The 9929-nt window shown below is 41.9% G+C and overlaps 1 protein-coding gene across 1 annotated transcript; it reads left to right on the top strand.

Annotated features, from left to right (window-relative positions):
• Window positions 1-3279: 3279 nt before the first annotated feature.
• Window positions 3280-8974, top strand: LOC129412067 (zinc finger protein 853-like). Its single transcript, XM_055164944.1, has 2 exons — window positions 3280-3583; window positions 4966-8974. The coding sequence occupies exons 1-2, from the start codon at window positions 3349-3351 to the stop codon at window positions 6486-6488; spliced, it is 1758 nt and encodes a 585-aa protein (XP_055020919.1). The 5' UTR covers window positions 3280-3348; the 3' UTR covers window positions 6489-8974.
• The last annotated feature ends 955 nt before the right edge of the window (window positions 8975-9929 follow it).

Here is a 9929-nt window from a genome sequence, read left to right as displayed (position 1 = left end):
CACAGGAAGTGTAAGACAAGTGTTTCTGCAGCTCTGGCCTCGGCGTTTTGGTCATTTAAATGTTCGTATTGAGACTCAGGATCCTGTTTCAGCCTGAGGGAGTCTCTGTTCTGTCTGGTGTCGTGTCTGTGTCTTGTGGAATTTCAGTGGATTTCGGTCTCTCTCGGGGGCGGGGTTAGTTCTGTCTCTCAGGTTTGGTTTATATTGGCTGTTGGGGTTTGAGACGTTTCTTCGTCGTTTGCGTTTCACTCGCTGTATTTGACGCATGTGTCTGTTGAGACGTGTCCCGCTCACCAGTGTTGATTCGGCGTCGTGACTTGTTTTGTCAAATGGAGATGAACTGTTTTGGTTCTGATGGCGGCGTTTGTGTTGTGGCTTCATGTTAAACCGCACAGACAGCGGCGCGTTCCACACTCGGGACCAGACCAAGACCAGACCGAGACCGGGACCAGAGTGGGACTGAGACGCAGACCAGAGCGGGACCAGACCGGGACTGGGACCAGACCGGGATTGAGACGCAGACCAGACCGGGACCAGACTGAGACCAGAGCGCGACCAGACCGAGACTGGGACCAGACCGGGACCAGAGCGAGACCAGACCGAGACTGGGACCAGATCGGGACCAGAGCAAGACCAGACCGAGACTGGGACCAGATCGGGACTGAGAGCGCGACCAGACTGAGACTGGGACCAGACCGGGACCAAAGCGAGACCACACCGAGACTGGGACCAGACCCGGACTCCGAGCTTTGACTTCGAGCCTCTGCGGGGTCCGAGCCTCAGCCTCGAGCTCCGGTCCTGCTGTGGGCTCTGAGCCTCTGGTCTGGTCCCGGTCTGCTCTCGGCCTCAGTCCCGGTCTCAGTCCCGGTCTGCGTCTCAGTTCCGGTCTGGTCTCAGTCTGGTCTCGGTCTGGTCCCACAAATAATGAAGAAAAGTTGTTTTTTCGTTTCTTATATTTGGTTTTATATTGAAAAACGAATGAACGAATGACACATGGATTTACACGGATTCTCTGCTGTCCTTTTTTCTATTTTGTAAAATTATGTCAAGAAACCGGGACACTCCGTTTGATCGAGTCACAGGGAGATGAGAGTCCCGGTTTGTGAACACAGTGTCCCAAAAACTGACCGAGATCTGGATAAAACCCGGGACACTGATGAGCAGGTAAACGTACTCAAGTGTTTGTGCAGTGAACAAACTCCTCCTCCTCTTCCTCCTCCTCCTCCTCTTCCTCCTCCTCATCCTCTTCTTCCTCCTCCTCATCCTCTTCTTCCTCCGTCTGTGTTCATTTTAACTCCAGTGTGAAACCTGAGAACAAAGAAGAGAAGAAGAAAACACACACCCCCACACACACAGGTCACAAACCATGCAGCTGTTAGACATGTGTATTCGCTGTTTGGTAAAAACCTTTCGTGTGTTCAGTTTGTGACTTTAAACGGGACGCAGTTTGGTTTGGTTCAAATGTAAAAAAAAAAAAAAAAAAGATAAGAAGAATAAGAAAAGGCCGTGTAAATGTTTGTGTTTGTGAGACTCTGTGAATCTGTCACAGTTTCAGTAAAAAAAGAAAAGAAAAACTGTAACGAAGGATCATAAACATTTAACTTAAGTTTTAAGTTTTTGAGAAAAATCCCACACGACAACTTTCTTCATCAGGTTGCTGAACTTTTGTGCCGTATATGGACTAAACCAGGACTAAACCAGGTCTAAACCAGGTCTGAACCAGGACTGAACCAGGACTAAACCAGGTCTAAACCAGGTCTAAACCAGGACTGAACCAGGACTGAACCAGGACTAAACCAGGACTAAACCAGGTCTAAACCAGGTTTAAACCAGGACTGAACCAGGACTAAACCAGGACTGAAACAGGACTAAACCAGGTCTAAACCAGGTCTGAACCAGGACTGAACCAGGTCTAAACCAGGTCTAAACCAGGACTGAACCAGGACTAAACCAGGTCTAAACCAGGTCTGAACCAGGACTAAACCAGGACTAAACCAGGTCTAAACCAGGTCTAAACCAGGACTAAGTCAGATCTAAACCAGGTCTAAGCCAGATCTAAACCAGGTCTAAGTCAGATCTAAACCAGGTCTAAGTCAGATCTAAACCAGGTCTAAACCAGGACTAAACCAGGATTAAACCAGGTCTAAACCAGGTCTAAACCAGGTCTAAACCAGGACTATACCAGGACTGAACCAGGACTTAAGGTTTAGTCCTGGTTTGTGTTGTTTGTTTGTATAAATTTCACATTTTGCAGTAAAATAGTGTGTGGGATTTTTCTCTCTGCTCTCGGGCTTCTTCTTCTTCTTCTTTTTCTCCAACGCTCCGTCTCAAGTAACTGATGTGCAAAGTTCTCAATTTTTTTACAAGATTTTTTAAGATGTTCCTCAAAATGTGTTTCATAAAGTTTCTTGTATTTGTGTCTGTGTCTGTGTAAACTCTGGAACACGGGACTGAAAAATCTCCGAAAGACGATTCCTCTGTGATTCCTGCAGAATCAGAAGTTTCCAAACGTCTGAACAGTTTTATTTTACAGTTTCAACTCCTTTTTTTAAATAAAATGTTCAGAAAAGTTGTATTTTGTCTTAAATCTGCAAGTCATTTGTTCATTTGTTTTTCAAAATAAACCCAAAAACAAGTCCTGGGTTAGTCCTGATTTAGTCCTAATTTAGTCCTGGTTTAGTCCTGGTTTAGTCCTGGTTTAGTCCTGATTTAGTCCTGATTTAGTCCTGTTTAGTTCTGGTTTAGTCCTGGTTTAGTCCTGATTTAGTCCTGATTTAGTCCGAGTTTAGTTCTGGTTTAGTCCTGTTTTAGTCCCAGTTTAGCCCTGTTTTAGTCCTGGTTTAGTCCCAGTTTAGTCCTGGTTTAGTCCTGATTTAGTCCTAGTTTAGTTCTGGTTTAATCCTGGTTTAGTCCTGGTTCAGTCCGTTATCCATTTTTTTCCATTTTTCATTTAAACACAAAATCAAATACTGAAAAAAATCAAATCATTTTCTGGTTTTTCATTTTGGTTTTGGAGACAAATAACGACGAAAATTGTCATTTATTTTTTGTTTTTCGTTTTCTTATTTTTGGTTTTATTTTGAAAAACAAATGAACAAAGGACACACAGATTGTCTTACGCTAATTTCTTTGACTTTGTTTGGTTCTTTATATAAAAAATTAAAAAAAATTAAATAAATAAACATGTCTTCTGGTTAAAACGCAGTGAGCCTGAGCGCGCGGGTTCCCTCCGCTCCTGCAGGGGGCGGCACTGCTCAGACCGACGCGGAAAACCCTCAGTCCGGTTTTGGTTTTCCTCCGGCGCTGAAGCTAAAAATTAAAAAGGTAAAAATCCAGTTTTGGTGTAAAATGTGTGAGAAGAGGCGCAGACTCAGAGCTCTGGTCACGGAGAGACTCTCTGCGGCCGCGGACGAGATCTGTGCTCTGCTGGAGACGACGATAGCGGAATATGAAGAAGAACTGCGCCGCTCCAGAGAGGAGAACCAGAGGAACCAGAAGAACCAGAGGAACCAGAGGAACCAGAGGAACCCGGAGCTCCTGGACTCGACTCTGCGGCCTCAGGTGCAGCTCCACAGGTTACCGGGTGAGAGCTTCGGTTTATTTCTCTTTTTATTTCTCGCTTCGGTCAGAAACAGCGGCACGAAAACGATAAAAAATAAATAAATAAATGAATGAATAAATAAATAAATAAACCGTGCGTCCTGTGCGTAAAAAGCGCGTTGGGTTTGTGCGTCGGTGCGAAGAAAGATTTAGAAATATTGATGTTCTCAAGATACAAATCTGTGAATATTTGGCTGTAGTTGAGCAAAAAAAAAAAAAAAAAAAAAAGACAGAACTAAACCAGGTCTAAACCAGGACTAAACCAGGTCTGAACCAGGTCTAAACCAGGACTAAACCAGGTCTGAAACAGGTCTGAACCAGGACTAAAACTGGAGTAAAACTGGACTAAACCTGGACTAAACCTGGTCTGAACCAGGACTGAACCTGGACTTAACCTGGACTTAACCTGGACTAAAACTGGAGTAAAACTGGACTAAACCTGGACTAAACTGGACTAAACCTGGACTAAACCTGGACTAAACCTGGACTAAACCAGGTCTGAACTAGGACTGAACCAGGACTTAACCTGGACTTAACCTGGACTTAACCTGGACTAAAACTGGACTAAAACTGGACTAAAACTGGAGTAAAACTGGACTAAACCTGGACTAAACCAGGTCTGAAACAGGTCTGAACCAGGACTAAAACTGGAGTAAAACTGGACTAAACCTGGACTAAACCTGGACTAAACCAGGTCTGAACCAGGACTGAACCAGGACTAAAACTGGACTGAACCAGGACTAAACCTGGACTAAACCAGGACTAAAACAGGTCTAAAACTGGACTGAACCAGGACTAAACCTGGACTAAACCATGACTAAAACAGGTCTAAAAATGGACTGAACTCTAGATTTTGCGTTGGCCTCGTCTCTTGAAAAACACACAAAAAAAACTATGAAATAAAAAGAAGAAATTGCTGCACAAACGTTTCCTAAACCTCTTTTTCTGAATCTCTGAGTTTGAATAATCCAGGTATGATTTAGATTTTATTTATATAAAAAAACACTGGTTTTGTTTGAGAACCGCGTCGTACGTCGTCTTTAATCACCTCAAACTGGGGCTGAATCGTTTGGGGAAATAACGGAAGTGGAATTTTTCTGACCAACATTGTGATTTAGATTTTTGATTTCTATTTTAACAAAAAGATTCTGTTCAAAATTTCACATTTTTAACACGTTTAGAAGAATCGACCAAGACTCAAATCTGATCTGGAGGGTTTTTATGCAGAGTAAAACATTTCAGAACGTGTTTGTAGAGAGTTTTAGAGCAGAATAAAACAGGAGATTTTGTTGTTTGTCGTTTCAAAACCCTAAAAAAGAGCAGATAAAACCGCCTCTTAGAACGTTATTTTATCTTGTCTTGCAGATTTTCTTTGCGCGGAAACGGTGAGTCACGGACAACTTTTGGTTAAAACTGAACCAGAGGAGCTGAGCCTCGTGCCAGAATTGAACCTTCAACCCACGCGGAGCCCGTACGTCCACGTGAAAGTGAAAGACGATGCTCCGGACGCCGACTTCAGGCCAGAACGACCGATCGCGGATGAGAATGAAACAGCCCTGCACCCGGAAGAACCGATCACGGACGAGAACGAGATTAATCGGCTCCGGTACGAACCGAATCGTTTCAGTTTCAAGAGTGGAGTGTCCCTGCCCGAAGAAGAACTCATCATGGACGAGAACGAAACTGTTGAACTCCTGAATGAACCGATCCATTTCAGTTTCAAGAAAGAAGAAGCCCTGCCCCAAAGAGAAACAAACATGAACGAGAATGAAACTGTCCGGCTCCCGAATGAACCGATCCGCTTCAGGTTCAAGAAAGAAGAAGCCCTGCCCCAAAGAGAAACAAACATGAACAAGAATGAAACTGTCCGGCTCCCGAATGAACCGATCCGCTTCAGGTTCAAGAGTGAAACGGCCCTGCCCCAAAGAGAAACAATCATGGACGAGAGTGAATCTATTGAACTCCTGAATGAACCGATCTATTTCAGGTTCAAGAGTAAAGCGACTCTGCCCCAAGAAGAACCGATCATGGACAAGAGTGAATCTGTCCGGCTCCTGAAAGAACCGATCCGTTTAAGGTTCAAGAAAGAAGCGGCCCTGCCCCAAAGAGAAACAAACATGGACGAGAACGAAACTGTTCAACTCCTGAAAGAACCGATCCGTTTCAGGTTCAAGAGTGAAACGGCTCTGCCCCAAAGAGAAACAATCATGGACGAGAGTGAATCTGTTGAACTCCTGAATGAACCGATCCGCTTCAAGTTCAAAAGTGAAGCGGCCCTGTCCCAAAGAGAAACAAACATGGACGAGAACGAAACTGTCCAACTCCTGAATGAACCGATCCGTTTCAGGTTCAAGAAAGAAGTGGCCCCAATCCAAGAAGAACTGATCATGGACGAGAACGAAACTGTCCAACTCCTGAAAGAACCAGTACGTTTCAGTTTCAAGAAAGAGGACCGAGAGCAGCCGGAGCGAATTCCAGTAGAAGACGAGGGCGAGGACGAGCCGAGCTTCGATCCGAACCTGCCGCAAACCTCGTCCTCCGCCCCGGGACCGAACAGCCGCCTGAAGACCTGCCCCATCTGCAACAAAACCCTGAAACGAGACCTGTGGAGCCACGTCCTGCTGCACACCGGAGAGAGACCTTACAGGTGTTCGGTCTGCAAGAAGGGCTTCACGCGGAAGAGCTCGCTGTACATGCACCGGATCCTGCACATGGAGGTCAAACCGTTCCACTGCGCGGTCTGCGATAAACGTTTCGCGCAGAACTCGCAGCTGAAGGTGCACCGGTGCGTTCACGTGACGCGGCGGCGCAGGCAGAAGGAACGGACGAGGATCAAACACGAGAACAACGGCAAACAAAACGAGCAGCGGAAAGAAAGTCCGGAGTGAGAGAGAAACTCGAGACGCCGGGAAGATCCGAGGGTCGGTCGTTTATTCGATTTTCAAAATAAAAACAAAAATAAGAAAACGAAAAAACCGACGATTTTCTTCATTATTTGTCTCCAAAACCAAAATGAAAAAACGGATAAAGATTTGTTTTTTTTTTTTTTTTTTCTTTTTCTTTTTTTTTTGATTTTGGGTTTAAATGAAAAATGGAAAAAAAGGATAAAGACAGTTTCCAGTTTCTGTAAAACTGCAATACTGGACTAAACCAGGACTAAACAAGAACTAAACCAGGTCTAAACTAGGACTAAACCAGGACTAAACCGGGACTAACCCTGGACTAAACCAGGTCTGAACCAGGACTGAACCAGGACTAAACTGGGTCTAAACCAGGACTAAACCAGGTCTAAACCAGGACTAAACCGGGACTAACCCTGGACTAAACCAGGTCTGAACCAGGACTGAACCAGGACTAAACTGGGTCTAAACCAGGACTAAACCAGGTCTAAATTGGGTCTAAACCAGGACTAAACCAGGACTGAACCTGGACTGAGTGTCAGGACGGGCTCGGAGTTGCACCTGTGTAGTCGGGTGATCGGGACTGAGACCGGGACCAGTCCTGGTCTAGTCCCAGAATCATTATCCGTTATCTGTTTTATCATTTTGGTTTTGGAGACAAATAATGAAGAAAATCGTAGTTTTTTTTTTTTTTTCGTTTTATTATTTTTTGTTTTATTTTGAAAAACGAATGAACAAATGACACTCAGATTCTGGAGGATGAACCATGAAACCTTCCTGAAGTCACTGGATGGACGGACAAAGTCTGGACTTCAGCGACACCGAAACCATCCTGTCGAGATTCAGAAAGACCAGAATAATTCTAACTGGAACTAGAAATGTAACAAAAACTGAAAAATCGTGATATCGTATCGTCAAAAGTCTCAATAATATCGTGGACTGTCACAATTTATCGAATCACAAGTTTCTTTTGCTTAAATTCATAGTTTTATAAAACCAACAGCTTATAAACTACATTTCCCATGATTCATTTCAGCGCAGAAAACATGAAGAGACGTGGGTTTAACTGAATTCTTGGGATTATGATGGAAATAATTCACACCAAAATCTTGTCAAGGTGTTTTAAAAGTAAAAAAAAGTCTCACATCTACAGTTATTATTATTCTCTCCAAAATATCACAATAAATATCAGATCGTGAGATTTGGAACTAGGGACGTAACAATAACTGATAAATTGTGATATTGTATCTGGGTGATATGGAGCAAAAAATATATCTGGATATATTTTGCTGTATCTTGATATACGATATAAATCTCGATATCTGTACAGGAAAAAAAATAAATTACCCAAAAACTCCTGCAAAAACAAATATGCCAAATTCAACGATGTCTTTTTTTTATTGAAGCGCAAAGAGGTCGGCAGTTCATGTGGGAACAAAGTGCTTCTGCCACATTTAAGATTACAAAAAAAAAACTTATTACGTAAATAATAATTTAACTGTAAAATAAAAGAAATAAAACATGTGTAGCATCCCGGTTGAAATGATGGTCTCATACACTGATCCAATTCAATCCACTTTATTTCTGTCGCACATTTCACAAACAAACTGTTTCCAAAGTGCTGCACAAATACATAAAAATAACAATAAGATGATAAAATAAACTACTAAAATAATACTAGTCTTAAAATAAATAAAAAAACAGTAAAATAAAATAAAACCAGTAAAATAAAAAATAAAAAAAATCATAGAATAGAAATAAATAAACCAATAAATAAATAAATTAAATCAGTAAAACCAATAAAAACACATAAAAAATAAATAAAAGACACAGAGGAGCAGACAACTCCCGCGGTGTTAAAAACCAGAGAATAAAAGTGGGTCTTCAGACGAGACTTAAAATCTGATTGTTCACAACTTTTATTTTTGGGCCTTGTTTGTGAACACACCGTAAGAAGTACAAAAGAGTGAAATAAAAAACAATTAGCTCTCAGTGTACCTTTTACTCCTTTTAACCTTTCAATCATTTAACCATTTATGACAATCTCCAGTCTGATCAATAATTACTATTTCTCGACAACAATTCTCATAAAACCTGAACCTTGCTATTAATCTGTATTGTACGACAGAGTATTAAAAACAAAAACAAAAAAAGATGCAGGAGCTACGAGAATAAAGTCGTAATAAAATCAAAGTCAAAGTGAAAAATGCGGCAGAAGAAGAAACTTGTTTTTCAAAATAAAACCAAAAATAAGAAAATGAAAAAAAACAAAACAATTTTCTTCATTGTTTGTGCCTCCGGACTGAACCAGGACTAAACCAGGACTAAACCAGGACTAAACCAGGTCTAAACCAGGACTAAACCAGGACTAAACAAGGACTAAACCAGGTCTAAACCAGGACTAAACAAGAACTAAACCAGGTCTAAACTAGAACTAAACCAGGTCTAAACCAGGACTTAGACCGGGACGAGACAAGGACTGAGTCCGGGATCAGACAAGAACTGAGACCAGGATTGAGACCAGGACCAGACCAGGACTGAAAACGGTTTAGTCCTGGTTCAGTCCTGGTTTAGTCCCACATCGCATTTTAAAGTCACGGAAACGCCATTTCCCATTTCCATGACTTAAACCAGGACTAAACCGTTTTCAGTCCTGGTCTGGTCCCGGTCTCAATCCTGGTCTTTCTGGTTTGGTTCCGGACCTGATTTAGTCCTGATTCAGTCGAATGAACGAATGATACACAGATTCTTCTCCTTTACAAAATGCTCCAAATTCTCCACGAGCCGCCGATTTTCTCCTAACATTACCACTTTATTTTGACTACCACTTTATTCTCATAAAATTATGACTTTTTCTGGCTTCGACTTTATTCTCTTAATATTACGACTTTAATGTTGAAATGTTACAACTTTATTCTCCTAGCGCCAGCTTTTTTTTTTTTTTATCTGACTCTTATACTCCGTCGTAATATTGAACAAGAAATTACACATTAAAATGAATTGTCAAACTGCGCATTGCTCAGGCGAAGCGCACTGGCGCCATCTAGTGGATAAAATTATAACGCGTTGACACTAAATTAGAACAACTCAACGTACAAAAAACAAAACTAAACACTTCCAAAGCAAAATAATTCCAATATTGTTCCTTGCTAACCTTGTTCCCGTATCAACCAGGTGCTAAGCGCGGATAGACCAAATATTAACATATTAACTCTTTACATTTTTAGTTACGTTTAGATTAAACAAACAAAACTTCACGTTGTGCTAATTGTAGTTAGCCGCACAGACTGTTAGCCGGGAGGTAAACATCCGCTCTCTCGTGGCCGCTTCCGGTTGTACAACGGCCTTTCAAAATAAAAGCATGAACTATATTTTTGGAACAAACGTTTTACTTTAATGCTTATAAACAAAAGTAGCAGAAGTGCAGAA

Source organism: Boleophthalmus pectinirostris, unplaced genomic scaffold (genome assembly GCF_026225935.1).
Source record: "Boleophthalmus pectinirostris isolate CB_2022bp ecotype Guang Dong unplaced genomic scaffold, ASM2622593v1 HiC_scaffold_7, whole genome shotgun sequence".
Taxonomy (NCBI): Eukaryota; Metazoa; Chordata; class Actinopteri; order Gobiiformes; family Gobiidae; genus Boleophthalmus; species Boleophthalmus pectinirostris.
The sequence above is the reverse complement of the archived record's forward strand: the minus strand, read 5'-3'. Positions and strand labels throughout refer to the sequence as shown.

Coding starts and splice junctions, on each gene's coding strand:
- LOC129412067 (XM_055164944.1), top strand. CDS start 3,349: ATGTGTGAGAAGAGGCGCAGACTCAGAGCTCTGGTCACGGAGAGACTC. Junction 3,584..4,965: donor GCAGCTCCACAGGTTACCGG/GTGAGAGCTTCG, acceptor CTTGTCTTGCAG/ATTTTCTTTGCGCGGAAACG.